Below are 16,384 nucleotides of genomic sequence, written 5' to 3' on the forward strand. Positions count from 1 at the left end.
CAGTATGTTATATTACAGTTTTGTAAATTTAAAGCAGCATATTTGGACATGCATGTATATTTTTGTAGTACATACAACTGAATCTGATTTGATCTTTGTGTGAAAAGCATTCAGTATATAGTAATGAAATGATCAGTCCAACCTAAATGACATACAACATATTGTCTCACTTCCCTCTCATGGTGTCTGTACATGGGTCAATGATGTGATGCAACCCAGTGTTGTAGTAAGCAGTATTTCTTCATAAAAATCTGATTATATACAGGAAAATAAATGTGGAATAAATATAATCCACTTTCACTGTTTTTTTAAAACTAATTTTACATACATACTTATTTAGATAAAAAGGTTGTTTTTAGGATATGTCCTGCTCAATATTGACAACATGCTTTAAAATTTAAATGTAGAAATACTCTCAAATTCTTCTCATTTGATGTTTTTAAATGAAGTCATTATTAGTATAAGTCCACTTAAATACACTGTAGGTGGATAAAATATTTAATATGAATCATTCTTTTGTGGTTACACCATTTGACATTTTCAGGAGCATTCAGTCTTATTTTTGGTAAAAAAAAATGGTGCAAATGTCATTTCAAATGATATAAAACCAACAAAAATATTAAATGTACATTTTAACAAACCTGATGCTGCTATTAAAACTAGTTTTAACATATTCTTGAATTGCTATCTTGCAACACTTATTTATCACTGACCTGACTGTAGATAGTTTTGGTTCTATGCGTCTAGATTTTGAGACATCTCCTAATTTAATTACATTCAATAAATGTAAATAAAGTTACCCTACCCTAATCTAGAAACATTTCACATACCATACATGTGGAATTATGGCCTATCTAATCTCAATCTTGATGTATTTTTCAATGTCTAAGATCTGTTTGTTGCCAGTATGACTTCATCTCCATCTAGTATTAACATATGATCAGTAGTACTGTATGTCATTCTGCACAGAGAGCTGGTGGATCATTGTCAGGCCACAGGAAGTGATGCTGCTACTTCCTCATTTGCAGAGAAGGAGCTCATTGGATTATTTTAAAGGCAGCTTGAGATAACGGGAAGAAGTTTTTTTTCTTAAGGATGTGGTCAGACTGTATCTGTCATTTCCACCTGAGACGTGATGACATTGTGAGCCAGCTCTAGATGTGGTCTGGTCCACATGAATAATGATGGCAGTGTGTGTGTGTCCTATGTGCATTCACACTGACATCACCTTCATGAAGATATCCAGATTCAGGTCACATGTTAGGCTCTGTTTCCACCTGGCATTAACATGTGTGTCAGGTGATCGGAGACACATTGCTGTTCACACCTGTCTCTTGTTATGCGTCTCCAGCTGTCCACTTGTGTCCAGACTTGGTTGCTGCTCATGTCACTTCAGCTAGAAGATCAAAGGGCCCAGCGCACAGTTACTACATCTGTCAGACAAGCAGCACATTTAAGAGCTAATAAAAAATATTCAAGAACTAATATACATGTAGGAGCTATTCTAACTGTTCACATTACTCTCCACTTCCTGTCTCAGAGAGAAGAAGCCCATTGGCTGGGACACAGACATCTCCTGGCTGACAGGAGAGGAGTTACATGTTGAAGTGTTGGAGAACGTGCCGCTCACCACACACAACTTTGTGAGTACTATTAGACCACTGTGACAGGGTCCCTAAAAATGTGATCAAATGTCTGAAATGTACATAATATATTATGTATGAGTACAACAGTCACATGTGGTAATGCATATTATTACTGCAGTGACATTAGTATTTTTACATGAGTAAAGGATCTAAATACTTCCCCCTCCACAGTTTGACAAGCAATTTTAATACAATAAATATATATAGTTATCCATATATAAATGATAACATAACTTAGTGTTGTGCTTCTCATTTCTTGCCTCTTTTTCAATTTCAATACATTTCATAACTGTATATACAGCAGTCTAATTTGTGGTATTCTTTTGTGGCAAAGAGGTTTTAAAAAGTCTTAAAAGTTATTAAATGTGTACTTTAAAATGTACAGATATATCCAGTGTGTGTAATACAAAGGGTTAGGGTTAACCCTTTGTAGGACAAAAGGGGACAAAAAATAATCACAATCTTAAAAATCCTGCAACTTGCTTACAGTGATAGATAATAAACATGATACACGATGATGTTTTCTATCCTTGTGTGTTGCTGACTGTGTTTGTGTGTGTTTTACAGGTGAGGAAGACCTTCTTCACACTGGCCTTCTGTGACTTCTGCAGAAAGCTGCTGTTCCAGGGTTTCCGCTGTCAGACCTGTGGATACAAGTTCCACCAGCGCTGCAGCACTGAGGTTCCCCTCATGTGTGTCAACTACGACCAGCTAGAGTAAGTCACACACACACACACACACACACACACACACACACACACACACACACATATATATATATGAAACCAGGACTGAAGCTTCTGTAGCACTGTGGTGCAGTGATGTCATGTGTTATGAATATAGACATGGATCTTTCTGTGTAAAAATATGAATGCATTATAAGATACTTTATAATAAAAAACATAATACAAGTAAATAATAATCAATAATCAAAACATGAGATATAAACCAGATAAAATAATTTAAATATTTACAACAAATACCATGAGTTAACAAAAAGTGATGGAACAGAGGATACTGGTAGCAGGCTTCAACAGGACATATTTAGCAATGGAAATGAATGTCATGTAGATTTTTTATTCAGAGACATTTAATATTAAGTATCTGCTAATACCCATGATGATCTGATACTTCAGCTCTCCCTCCACTTTCATGTCTGGAGAGGATCTTTATATTTTTTCTAGATATCACAGATGCAACAACCTTACAATGAGATCAAATAGAACAAATATTTGTCCTAGAAAAGCTTGACTTTATTTTTTTTCTCAACTAGTGTCTCTTTATTCACCATGTTTGCTCCAGTCAAACATGGTGAAGAATGAATGAATAAACCTGATGATTTGTGCTCTGCAGCTTGTTGCTAGTGTCCAAGTTCTTCGAGCATCACCCGTTCACCCAAGAGGAGGTCTCCTCAGAGGGAACCACCCCCGTGTCTGAGGTCTGCCCGTCACTCCCCCCATCTGACTCCACTGGGTGAGTCTTAAAATGAATGTGCAGGGTTTTCATTCCAACAACAAGTACTAAAATTTCTGTTTACAATCTTATCCACTGACAGATTTCCTCTCTCTAGGTCTATATGCCACACTACTGTGTCTCCGTCCAAGTCCATACCCATCCCGCCCAGCTTCCGGCCCAACGAGGAGGACCACCGCAACCAGTTTGGCCAGCGGGACCGTTCGTCCTCCGCTCCCAATGTCCATATCAACACCATCGAGCCTGTTAACATCGATGTGAGTATGACTCTGATACATGTGTGGACCACGACTCTGCAGCTCATGTCACTGATTAACCAGAGAGCCAGAGAGAAGCAATGTTCATGTTGCTGAAAACCTGAAATCGTTTGAGCCTTCGGCTTGCCATCACAGAATGTGCTTTGAGAGACACTTGTGTGTCATTCCATCTGAAGTCCTAAAGAAGAAGTGAGTTGTAAGTGTATCTAATCTGTCCAAAATGAGCCAGGAAAATCCAAAGTTCATTTTTGGTCAAATCTGATCAATCTGAAATTGCTGCCTGATATTGTGAGTACCAGTAACACTCAGTCCAGTGCTTCTGTTTTTAGAAAAGTAAGACTGTCACTGCCTTTGCCCAGCTCTCTAACAGTAACATGACACATGATACGACAACCAGGTATCAATTCTTTAAACTGGTTCAGGGTTAGGATACATATGTTGTGTTCAAATGAATTAGAACAAATTATATGTTAGTTTAAAATAACTTTTTGAAAACATGGCAGCCCTGCTTGTGTGACAGTACATCTTAGCAGAAATATTTTGATTGAACTGTCCTCCAGAGTTCTTTATTCTTATTTTTCTGAATGGAATGCCTCAGGATAAGTGGAAAATGTTTTTAACTCATTTGGAAACTTCTTATTTCTACCACTTATCATATTTTTCCATGCGCTGCCACTAAAATGACTTGATGTTAGTGCTTGTATTTGATCTGAAATATTGGGTGCAACTCTAGCTGCTACGTTTAATGTGACAAAAGTTCTAAGAGTGCAGCTACGGTAAATTGTACATTAAACTATGATCATCTTATTAATTTCCTCCCTTTTTTTTAGGATCTGATTCGAGATCAGGGCTTACCGAGGTCAGATGGAGGTAAGGATCACAGTAGGAGACTTCATGCTCATTCTGTGGCTTTTTTTTTTCCCACCATCCCGCGTCTGCGTGCTCTTGGTCTTTTGTGTGTGTGAAGTTCAGACCCGAGAAGTTGAGTCAGTTGTTTTTAGTCCTGCACCCCACCAGTCAGTTTGTGGAAGAATAGCAGACCTTTTTCATTCTTACTCTTAGTTGTTCAGCCAGTCCAAACAGGAAGAGGAATACATGCAGCTAATACATGTTCCAACCTCATTATATAAGTTTAGTAAAAATAAAAGTTTGACAGTAAATCATTGTGGTCATAATGATGTGAAGATGATTAATGTGAAGTAATTGGTGTAATTAATTAATTTATATACAGAGCACAGCAACCTATATATAGCCACATTACATTTCTGTGTTGGAGCTAAACGGCTTGCTAAGCTAAGCTAAGCTAGCTACTGGCTAGGTAGGTGTATTTAATTATACATATCCTCAATTTAGTTACTGATGAAGTAAACATTGATTAATAAAACGTTTCATTTTCATCAACATTTAATGAAATATGAGAAAAATCAACCATTTTATCCATTTGTTATTTGGTTAGCGCTACACAAAACTGTTTATACATATCTGTTGTGTATGGTTAAACACCAGACATTGTGTTGATTAGTGAACTTTAGCAGTGTTTTTTTAACCTTTGGACAGAGCCATGCTAACTGTTTCCCCCTGCTCCCAGTCTTTATGCTAAGCTAGGCTAACCAGGTCCTGACTCCAGCTCTGTTTGTGCTAAAGACACAGTTGTGATATTATTATTTATTATCTCTTAATCAGAGTAAACGCAAACAGGATTATTTCTTGAATAGTTGGAGACTAAAATCTATTAGAAATATCTTAAAATGGGAAATTTGGCTGCGTGAATCCTGCAGATGCACCTACAAACACAGCTAAGCTAACATGCTAACAGTGTAGTGTAGTGAGAGGACAGCTTTAGCTATGGACAGTAGTTAGCTAGTTAGTTAGCTGGATAGTAGGTTGGTTAGTTTGGTAGTTAGTTAGTTAGTAGTCAGAGGGGCAGGGTGAGTGGCAGTGATGGTCTGTCTGTCTCTCTTTGCCCTGCAGCCCCCCCGACCCACCCCGCCCGCTGCTTGAGGAAGCACCGAACACGGACCTCAAGCCCCCTCCTATACTCCTACCCCAATGACATAGTGTTTGATTTTGAGCCCGAGCCTGTTTTCCGAGGTAGTTAGGCCTCTGTGTGTTCCTGTGTACCTCACCCACCCACACCTCCTCACCCCCCACTCCCCACACACCAACCCCAGCCCTGTGTCACATCCACTGTGTGCCCCCTCCCCTCTCTCTTGTTACCCCCTTTATGTCCTCACATGCTCTCTCTGTCACACACCTGAAAGCTCACAGGTTGCTCACAGATCTCACCTCTACTCTGATCAGACACATGTCACTGAATGGATGGTGGTTTGATTGCTGAAAAATGTCCTTTAATCAGTTCACTAAATTCATTTAAGACCTATTTTAAGATGTATTTCATAATAGCGTAAATGTAATATAGTAATAATAATGTAAGTGGCAGCAGTTGTCCTGACTCCAGGCATTAGCCTCATTCAAAATGTATTGAAATATCTACCAAATATGAAAGATCAGAACTGCATTACTTTGGATGGTGTTCAGTTTACATGGAAAGACAACATAATCAACAGAATTTAAGGATATGAAAATACTGTGCTTGGAACAGTAAGGTGTTTCTGATGTGGTTTTTCCACCAAAAAAGTGTGATTACCATTTTCTAATCCTTAAAATGACATGTACTCCTCCCTCATTTAATATTGTTTCTATTAAAAGTTGAGACACAAGCTGTCTCCTTGTTCTTGATTTTTTTCCACATCACACTTGTGTAAGTTGAATATTGGACCAAGATTGGCTTCCAAACTAGTTGTGATGTCACAAATTGTGCTCACAGGGTCAACCCTACAAAACATATTTTTAAGTAGATCAGGATTTCAATATTTTACTAGGTTGTAAATATTAGTATTTGGGTGCATCAAGATAAATATTTGGTGGCACTATTTCTCCAGGACAGTTCCATTAAAGCATTGCAGAAGAAGAGGACATAACAAAATCATTTATAATTTATGGTTAGTAATTATTGGAATGTTGGGGGGGGGGGGGGGGTTTAGATATTTTACATGGAGATAAACAAATGATGCATCTATCTTTGTACTGGAAGCAACTTTTTAAGGGGGTGTTTAGATTGTAGTTTAATAAAAAGCCTCATTGGAGAATATGATGCAAAAGTTGAAAGTTAAAACCAGCTTCCTATTCTAGTCAACATTAAATCCTCTGTGATCATGTCAGAAGAAGTAATCACAGCAATGGATTTTGTGAAGTCTAAATTATTAAACCATTAAATGCCATCCAACCCAACACCCCCTCACCTCTCCTCTGCATGTGACCACACACACACACACAGTAGATACAGCCTCTTTAGTTCCTGTCCACTCCAAAACCTCTTCTTCTTTCTTTGCTCCTCTGCTTTCTCTCACCTTCTTTTATGATCCGTGTTTCCTATTCATCTCACCTCTCTTCTCTCACTGTTTCTCCTCTCTTCGTCCCTGGTCCCCCCCCTCCTCCAGGCTCCACCGCAGGGCTGTCGGCCACGCCTCCCGCCTCTTTACCTGGCTCTCTGACCAATGTCAAGGTTGCACAGAAGTCGCCATGCCAACAGAGAGAGCGAAAGTCGTCGTCCTCGTCCGAGGATCGCAATAAGATGGTGAGAGCCTGACTGTGTGTGTGTGTGTGTGTGCGTGTGTGTGTGCTCTCGTGCTCACTGTGTGTGTCTCTGTGCAACAGAAAACCCTGGGGAGAAGGGACTCCAGTGACGACTGGGAAATCCCTGAGGGTCAGATCACTCTGGGTCAGAGGATAGGCTCTGGATCCTTTGGAACGGTCTACAAGGGGAAATGGCATGGTAAGTAACAGTCTTCTATAGCTTCTCATCTTCCTTTGTATCTACTAACACATGCTCTCATCAATTACATGATTTATTATAGAGTTCTGCTGATAATGTCCAGATGTACATAAGTTGGGATTCCTACATAAAAGGTTTTACCACATATCCTTTGTTTTCTCCCATCATGTAAAATAAAAACTATTGAGAGTAAAACTCTGGGTCTAATTTTTTTTCTCCTAACACCAAAACTATTAGATAACATCATAACATATCTCCTACTGTTGAATTAACACATTATGCCTAATTTTATTGTGAGGACCCACTGGATGCAGACATAAATGCAACATGGCTTTCCAAATGTAAACACTGTCTGTGCAACATAAGAGAACAACTTCAATTTAAGTTATGGAAAAAAGTGCCAATATAGCACTGCCATATTTATTATGCTGCTTTGCAGTCATTGCAAATTACAAATTTACTATCCGTAGGGAACACTTGGAAATAGTTCCAAACCACAGACATAAGCCCCGTTTCTGGAGGCGGGACCTTTTATAGGAACGTCCTCTCACTCGCTCATCTCAGCTGTTGTGTCTCTAGCAGAGTAGGACCCAGATAGGACCCAGATAGCCCCACCGGACTCTGATGGTGACGTCACAGAGGCGACTCGCCGAAAGCATAACAGAGAAAATGACAACAAGGAGGATAACCTTGTTTCTGTTTGTGTGTTCGTGTACATGACGGTGGACGCTATGAACTTGTTAGCCACGGTTAGCCACGGTTAGAGACCCACGAGTCTAGTGTGTTGTTGTTGTTAAACGTCATCAAGCGCGCACCGGTAAACGTCCCATGCTGCGTTCATGCAGGCTCGGAAATGCTGAAGCCTACAGAACAAACATCGGTTATAAAAACCCGATACCGATACTTCCCGATAATATCAGACATCCCTATTGAAAAATGCAACATGGATGGTGACAGCTTGATTGGAGATTTAGCTGTGTTAGGCTGGTGGTAGCTAATGTAGCATGATGGAGCTGCTAGCCTCCAGCAGAGATGAGGAGCTACAGAAAGAGGTCTGGTAACCTCAGTTCTGTCTAAACCCCCCCCCCCCCCCCCCCCCAGACTGTACAGCACCACAGACCCCAGTGCCTCCCACTAATACGACTGAGGCTGCCTCACTGTTTAACCCCGGAAATATTGCACACTTGTAGTAGAAGGAATTTATGTGTATTGTTGTAGTTTTATATAATTACAGATTATTTTAGAGATTGTTTATTATATATAGTATTTCATTTTATTTTTATTTTTTTATCACGTCATCATTACAAGGCTACTGTGTCAAGTTTGAATATCCTGCTAGGGGCATCAATAAAGTTTACCTCACCTTAATCTTAAAACCTAATCCATGCTGACTCAAGTGACCTCATTTGAGGAAAATGCTTTTTTTCTTCTCAGATTGATCTTTTATTGATTTTCTATAAGCACACAAAGAATCTCTTGTAAGAGAATTGTACAGAACAGTGTACAGACAGACAAACAAAACAAATGTAAAGCTACTAGCAGCGAAGAACCTCACATACCTCGGAGGGAGCAATGTTCTACTGTAGGTCTGTTTACACACAATGAAGGGGTAAAATATAATTTCCTGTGTGCAGTATGTGGCTCTGGAGATGACTTTTTGGAAATTGTGTATACATTTGATGAATTATGTTATAGTGAGGTTTCATTTCCTGTTGCCTGTAGGTAATACTACATAGGTGAAATATGAATGCAGCAACACATTTACCAAAGGGAAAATGGCATTTTCATTTTATTGGACATTGCATGGAGGAGATAACTATCACTTCATGTGTCCACTATGTGGCACTAGAGAACACCCATTAATGATACATCATGTTGATGTATAGCATGTGTAGACCACACCATGTACATTTCATGTCAATAGGATGATGTTTGCTACATAAGGAGACATTTTGAAATTTTGGGCAGATTGGACAATATAAAGAGGAGTTACAACAACTTCCTGTTTCATGTTTTGCACAACATTGACTTTCACCCAGTTGACTTTAGAGTTGTATTTAGATGTCACCTACCCAACTCTGTCAGGCTCATTCTCCTGGAAGAGTTTAAAGTACAACGCCTGTAAATGACATAAAAAAAGTTGGACAGTAAATTAAAAATGACTGACTTCCTGTTGGACCTGTCGTACTAAATTTTGTACATGTACATCAGATTTAAAGGTGAGGTCGAAGGGGGGTTGAGCCATTTTGCCACACCCAAACCAGGAACCATATCACACCAATTCTGATGTATGTGCATAGTTTCGTGAGTTTTTGAGCATCCTAAAACAATCTCAGGTTCTAGGGATCAGGTGGACCTGTGAAGACCTCTACTCCCCAAAACACACTGATGTGTTAAAATCAGTTCCACTTGAAGTGATTAAAATAATCTATAGAGGGGAACAAGATGTGCATGTAATCTCTCTTTCATGCTGCTGTGGTCATTCTGTTAATATGAATTTACGTTGTCTTACCAAAGACATCAAGCTTGTATGGTAGTTTGTTGTCAGATGCTGGTGGTGTAGATCCATGTGTGTAGATGCAGTATGTATCACACTGACATGTCCTCTCTGTCCTCTCAGGTGATGTGGCAGTGAAGATGTTGAACGTCACTGCTCCCACACCACAACAGCTTCAGGCCTTCAAGAATGAAGTGGGAGTCCTCAGGTAACTCTGTCACCTACTGTTTTAACACATGAACATTATGACCTGACAGGAGGTATGGCTCTTTACAGTTGTACAAAACTTGTTTTGTGTGTTTCCTCCAGGAAAACACGTCATGTGAACATCCTGCTGTTCATGGGCTACACCACCAAGCCTCAGCTGGCCATTGTAACCCAGTGGTGTGAAGGCTCCAGCCTGTACCACCACCTGCACATCATCGAGACTAAGTTTGAAATGATCAAGCTCATCGATATTGCCCGGCAGACAGCCCAGGGCATGGAGTGAGTACCCCCCCCCCACCATTACACAGACAGTCTCTGGTCACCGCTCCTGCTGTCAGTCCACTAACTGTTTTTGTCTTCTCTTCCTCAGTTACCTGCATGCCAAATCAATCATCCACAGAGATCTGAAGAGCAACAGTATCCTCACAATGTACACTCTTCAGTCACCTCACACACTGTCAAAGTGCTCATCAGATCCACTGCTTACTTTAACACACACAGTGGCAGCTATAAAAAATGATATTAGTTTATTCTAGAAATGAAGGTCTGAAACTGGAGATCTGATGATGTTGTTGATTTATAACCTCTGTCCTCAGAATACACAACTCCATAGTTAAGAGTTTAGAGGTGAAGGTGAGAGTGTTTCCTTGACCTCCACCCCTCCAGATATTTTCCTCCACGAGGATCTGACAGTGAAGATCGGTGACTTTGGTCTGGCCACAGTGAAGTCCCGCTGGAGTGGCTCCCACCAGTTTGAGCAACTGTCTGGTTCTATACTGTGGATGGTGAGTGTTTGTCTGGAGCGTGTTTGGCACAAGTGTAAAGCTTGTATTATCTGTGTGTGTGTGTGGATGAAAGCAGTGTGTCATGTGACAGTCAGTGTAACCTGTCATCTCTCAGGCTCCAGAGGTGATCCGGCTGCAGGACAAGAATCCCTACAGCTTCCAGTCAGACGTCTACGCCTTCGGCATTGTTCTGTATGAGCTCATGTCAGGAGCTCTGCCCTACTCCAACATTAACAACAGAGACCAGGTCAGATGTTTGAAGAAGTCCTAACATAGCTGGCTGTAATGCATTTATATAGTCTGTCTTACTGTGTTCAGAGTTAGGAGCTCCCTCCTCACACATGTACCTAACATGGTTACCTATGCAGAAAGATGTCTAAACCAGAATGATCTGAAGAATAGGAACTCATTTCAGATATTTCTTTTAACAATCTCTTTAATATCACTGAACATAGAAACTCCCCAGCCAGCATGTCCATGTGGGCCCCATAAGGATTAAATTTGGGCTGCACATATGGGTCCCAAGTGGGTTTGTCTGCAATTTCCATGGTGGCTCCACCTGTGTTTGCCCAATGGGCTTCAAGTGGGTTCTGACTGGGTTTCAGGTGGGGCCCAATTGGGTCAGATCCATGTATGTTTGACCATATGGGGTCATACAGTCAGCCCATGTGGGCAGTTTAACAGGTGCTGGGTGAAAATAACTGCAGCTGTAATAAAAAGGAAGACACCCGCACACTGTATTATGCGCTCCCGTGCGCCCATGTTATTGAAACCATGTAGGACCCCCCCCCCCCCCCCCCCCCCAAATTTGCCCAGTTCAAGCCCATGACCACTCAGTACCCACGTAACCCGAATTTAACCCATGTGGGGCCCACATGGACATGCTGGCTGGGTTAGGACTCTCCTGGATAATATAAAAATCCTATAGGTTTATATTAAAACATTTTTTATGTCCACAGTCCAACTACTAAAGAATTAGATATTTTCTGAAACAGTAGTCATCTTTTGTTGTGATGATTTAACCAGCAGAGTTTGATGTTGATCCTAACTGTAGAGGAGCTCAGACTGAGTCACTAACTCTGTGTATGTGAAACATGAATGGGATATTTACTTCAGGAACCAGGGGTGCCCAAAATAGTTCCTCCCACTCTGCAGCTGTATGACCTACAAACATTGATTTAAGTTTTCTCTTTAGAACTTTGAGCATTTGTCAGGACCCATTGTGCTGTTCTATTTGTATTCCACTCAGGAAGTAGGAAATAGTGAGCTTGGTTTGATAACATTAACAGTATATCTCACTAGTTTAACACAGCACCTGCACACGCAGGCTGTTTGTTCTATATTATAGAAATGAAGAGGTGAACTTACAACTACAGGTAGTCCTGTAACTTCAGCCCTGTACAGGTTACTCTAATATTTCAGTCATGTGATGTTAGTAACCGACTCCAGTATGAATAAAGTATGTAGTGCTCAAGTCCCAGACTGGACTTAACAATAACTTCTTACTTTATCTGGTTTCTGGTTTCCAGCATTAGTGTGTCTGAACTGTAGTGAGATTAAATCTATTGTTAGTACCTGCCCATTAAGATACTGGACCAATCAAATCACACTACTGTCATCATCAGTCAAAACTGAACATACATGCGTGCTGGAGAACACTGATGTAGGGTTCACTGACTGCAGGAAAAAAGAAAGAACAGTGAAAATTGTTTATTTTTGGTAATAACAAGTTAAAAGTTAAAACAAACACCAGGCTGACTTCTTAATGACATGCTGATTGAAAATTAAATGAACTTTCAGGTCAGGATGTGGTTAGCCTAGCTTCACATAAACACTAGAATCAGAGGGAAACAGCTAGCCTGTTTCCATCCAAAGTTCAGTAATACACCTATTAACATGATTAACATGTTGTAGCTGATGTGTGTGTGTATATATATATATATATATATATATCCTAATGTTAAGCTGCAGTCTGCCCTGCTGACTGATATAACAATGACTGGTATCTACTCTCCTCTGCAGATCATATTCATGGTGGGTCGAGGTTATTTGGCTCCTGACCTCAGCAAGGTGCGCAGCAACTGTCCGAAGGCCATGAAGAGACTGATGGCTGACTGCCTGAAGAAGAAGAGAGAGGAGCGACCCCTCTTCCCTCAGGTGACACAAAGAAATGCAGCACACTTATATGCAATGTTTTTTTGCAGACAAACAAAATATGATTGATTGGGATTTGTATTATGGTGAATGAATATGCCCAGCCCACATGAACTTACAAGACACCACAAATTCAGACATGCCAGGGTTAAAAAGCTGAAGCTTCCTTCATAATCAGATCAACATTATCCAGCATAGATAATTAATAGAAATATGATAAAGCAATAATCAGACAAAGTATTGATTGAACAGTCCATCTTGCCTTCTTTTAAAGGCATTTGCCACAAAACCTGCAGCTTAAATACATCACAATTAAGTAGACTTTCCATTTTCTGCTCATCAGAACTGAATCAAAATATTTCAGGATTCAGTCGAACCATTTGTTGGAACATTAACTCTCTTAAATCATCATAATAATGTGGACAGTACTAAAGAAAGTGGGTCTCATTTTACACTTCACCAAGATCACGTAGCTCATCAAATATTTCCTCTTTTTACAGTAAAATTATATTTCATCATATTTATATTTAAGAAGACATATATTTCCTTATCTGCTCCTGTTTTAATTTGCTGTTGATGCAAACTCAGAATTTCTTCATTTTGACCTGTTGTCTCAGTGTAGTCACTATAATGCACAGAGTGTACAGTAGTGTTATAACAAACATTGCTACTGTTTGCTGTGTTTGCACCTTTTTATGTTGCATATTGCACTTTATTGCACTTATAGATAATCAATGTTTTATTTATGTCTTAAATGTCCTTATAGCTCAGGGAGTGCTATCTAAATGATGTTATATTGTCGTCTGACCCTCAATAGAATGACAATAAAGTTACTAAACTAAACTAATGGTTCAGTACAGCAGAGAAGTAAAACAATAGAAAGGTAGAAAACAACACTTTGGCTTTTTGTTTTGAAAAATGTAAACATCTAACAATGGCTCATTGATCATAACTATAACTGTGACACAGTGTAGTAGTGCTGCAGTGGAAACTATTACTGAGGCAGGTTAAGAACAGTGAGGAAGTTGATACATCTATGAGCATCCTTCAGCCGAAATGATGCAAGTGGAAGTCACGTTCTAAAATTATTGCTGTTTTTTTTTTTTTTTCAATCAGTGTTAAACTGCTGTCAGTGTCAATTTCACATTAAAGGCGTAATCCCTCCATTTGCTAAAAGGCTTTCAGTGTAGAAATACACAGAAAGCAACTAGGCCTCCAGGAACTGACAGCTCCTGATAATCTACTGAGCTGTCAATCCAGAAGTGAACCTCTGCTGTGGATGCTGTTTCTGCCCACTGTGATACAAATCACTGCAGGAGCTGCACCACATGACAATGATGTTAATAATAATGTCAAAATTACATTTCTTTACATTAACATCTCGTGGACATAGGGTGTGATTGGTTAGTGTTTATTTATTAGAGCTCTACAGCACCTGCACACATCCTCCTCACAAAGGATTCAGCTCTTCTTATAGAAGATGAATGAGGTGTCAGCTCCACCCACCTCGCTGCCCTCTGTGTGTTTCTACCCTAACATGAAACAGCACAGATTCTTCTTGGTTTTGATTGGTTGTACTTTGCTGTGACTGATGATAATTCTGATTCTGATTGGTGACTCTTGTGTTTTTCCAGATCTTGGCGTCCATTGAGTTGCTGGCTCGTTCGTTACCCAAAATCCACCGCAGCGCTTCAGAGCCTTCGTTAAACCGAGCCGGCTTTCAGACAGAGGACTTCAGCTTGTACGCCTGCGCCTCACCCAAAACCCCCATCCAGGCCGGCGGCTATGGTGAGCTCAACCACACACACACGCACACACACGCACACGCACGCTCGCACACACACGCACACACCAACATGTGTCTTCACAGTGTTTGTGAGGTTTATCTCTTTGATTCAATATATCAAAGAAGGAAAGATGAATGCAGACATGTCTACTGAGGAGGGAAGAACTGACAACACTCCTGGTGTAACTCTGTAGAAATGTAGACTGATATATTGGTTTATAGATTAATTGATTGATTGATTGATTATCTGTTTTACACTTAATATACTGATTGAGCGTGGGAAGGTCTATCCTTAATTAACTGTGTATCTTTAACACAGGTTCTACACACATCCAGAAACACAGCCATGCAATCATTTACAGTAGCCCAGCTATAAATACCAGCTTTGTCAAACATGTAGTGGTGCTGAATTCACCTTCATAAATTCCCCATCAGTCATGAATTAATGCTTAATTATTAATCTTATGGGAAAAAAATACATTCAAAATCACTATTTTATGGTCCAGGAGAACATTTTATTGAATATGATGAATACAACATGTTTGAATGGTTTTTTTGTGTTTTTTTTTTTAATAAACACAGATTTAACTTGTACACTGCATATATAAAAATGTGTACCAGCTGCACACAAAAAAGAAGCATGTTATTTCCATGTTTGTATACTGTGGGTCATATTAAGTAAAGTCCAGCTATAAGAAATGCGTACAGCTCTGACATGTAAAAATTAAAATTTCAGTCAAATTTGTCCCTGAACATTATGTAAGGGTTAAAAGGTATATATGTATGTTTATATTAGTTTCTCTTAAAAAAAAAAAAAAAAAGAAGTAATTTCAGTATTTTCTACTTTGCTGTTCTTTCAGTCAATGTTAAGTTACTGTCAAAGAAACTCAATGTTTTCTGTAGATGTGTTGCTGTACTGACAGCAGCTTACCAAACATTGAATAAACAGCAAAGTAGAGGTGATTGGAATTGGTTAATGGACTGCATTTATATGACACATATCTAGTCCACTGACCACTCAAAGCACTTTGCAGCACGTCACATTCCCCCATTCACACACACATTCATACACTGATAACAGAGGCTGACATGCAAGGTGCCAACCTGCTCATCAGGAGTGTTTCTAATGCTCACTCACCCATTCACACACACACACACACACACACACACACACACACACACACACACACACACACACACACACACACACACACACACACACACACACACACACACACACACACACACACACACACACACACACACACACCAGTAACACAGTCATCAGGAGCAGTTTAGGGTTTAAACCACCAACCTTCTGATTGGTGGATGACTCGCTCTACCTCCTGAGCTACAGCCAATTAATGAAAGAGTAAAAAGAATATATCCTTAAAATACACATTCTAAATGTAAATTAAGATTTCTGTTTTACACACTATTTTACAATTGTACAATAGTAATGATATATGATAACTTTGGTTCTTTTAAAGTGCTTAACAAATAACATTGGATTGGATGATATATTATGGATGATGGATTAGACATCAAATGACTGTATATAAAGGGGTCACTTATTACAAACACACAGAGAATGATCACTCTGCAGTTCCCCTCAACTCTACTGAGCTTCTTAGCCTCTTTTAGGTAACTGCTTTTGTTTTCCAGACCACAACTTCCACTCTCATTAAACACGTTCTGATCAATCCACTGGAGCATGAGGAATCTAGCTGTTTACTGTATTACT

General features: G+C 39.6%; 1 protein-coding gene across 2 annotated transcripts in view; it reads left to right on the forward strand.

Moving 5' to 3' along the window:
- Window positions 1-16,384, forward strand: part of braf (B-Raf proto-oncogene, serine/threonine kinase) — a 48,211-nt gene that overhangs the window by 23,745 nt on the left and 8,082 nt on the right. Inside the window, exons 5-19 of one of the 2 annotated variants that reach the window (XM_062443420.1) lie at window positions 1,541-1,643; window positions 2,214-2,362; window positions 3,000-3,119; window positions 3,217-3,376; window positions 4,207-4,246; window positions 5,348-5,467; window positions 6,877-7,013; window positions 7,094-7,211; window positions 9,832-9,916; window positions 10,018-10,194; window positions 10,286-10,332; window positions 10,582-10,700; window positions 10,816-10,947; window positions 12,723-12,857; window positions 14,489-14,642. In XM_062443420.1, coding sequence (XP_062299404.1) covers window positions 1,541-1,643; window positions 2,214-2,362; window positions 3,000-3,119; window positions 3,217-3,376; window positions 4,207-4,246; window positions 5,348-5,467; window positions 6,877-7,013; window positions 7,094-7,211; window positions 9,832-9,916; window positions 10,018-10,194; window positions 10,286-10,332; window positions 10,582-10,700; window positions 10,816-10,947; window positions 12,723-12,857; window positions 14,489-14,642 — 1,796 coding nt within the window. The remainder of the gene's footprint in view (window positions 1-1,540; window positions 1,644-2,213; window positions 2,363-2,999; window positions 3,120-3,216; window positions 3,377-4,206; window positions 4,247-5,347; window positions 5,468-6,876; window positions 7,014-7,093; window positions 7,212-9,831; window positions 9,917-10,017; window positions 10,195-10,285; window positions 10,333-10,581; window positions 10,701-10,815; window positions 10,948-12,722; window positions 12,858-14,488; window positions 14,643-16,384) is intronic. The other variant, XM_062443421.1, reaches the window with a different exon arrangement.

The sequence above is a fragment of the Scomber scombrus genome, chromosome 22 (genome assembly GCF_963691925.1).
Source record: "Scomber scombrus chromosome 22, fScoSco1.1, whole genome shotgun sequence".
Lineage (NCBI taxonomy): Eukaryota > Metazoa > Chordata > Actinopteri > Scombriformes > Scombridae > Scomber > Scomber scombrus.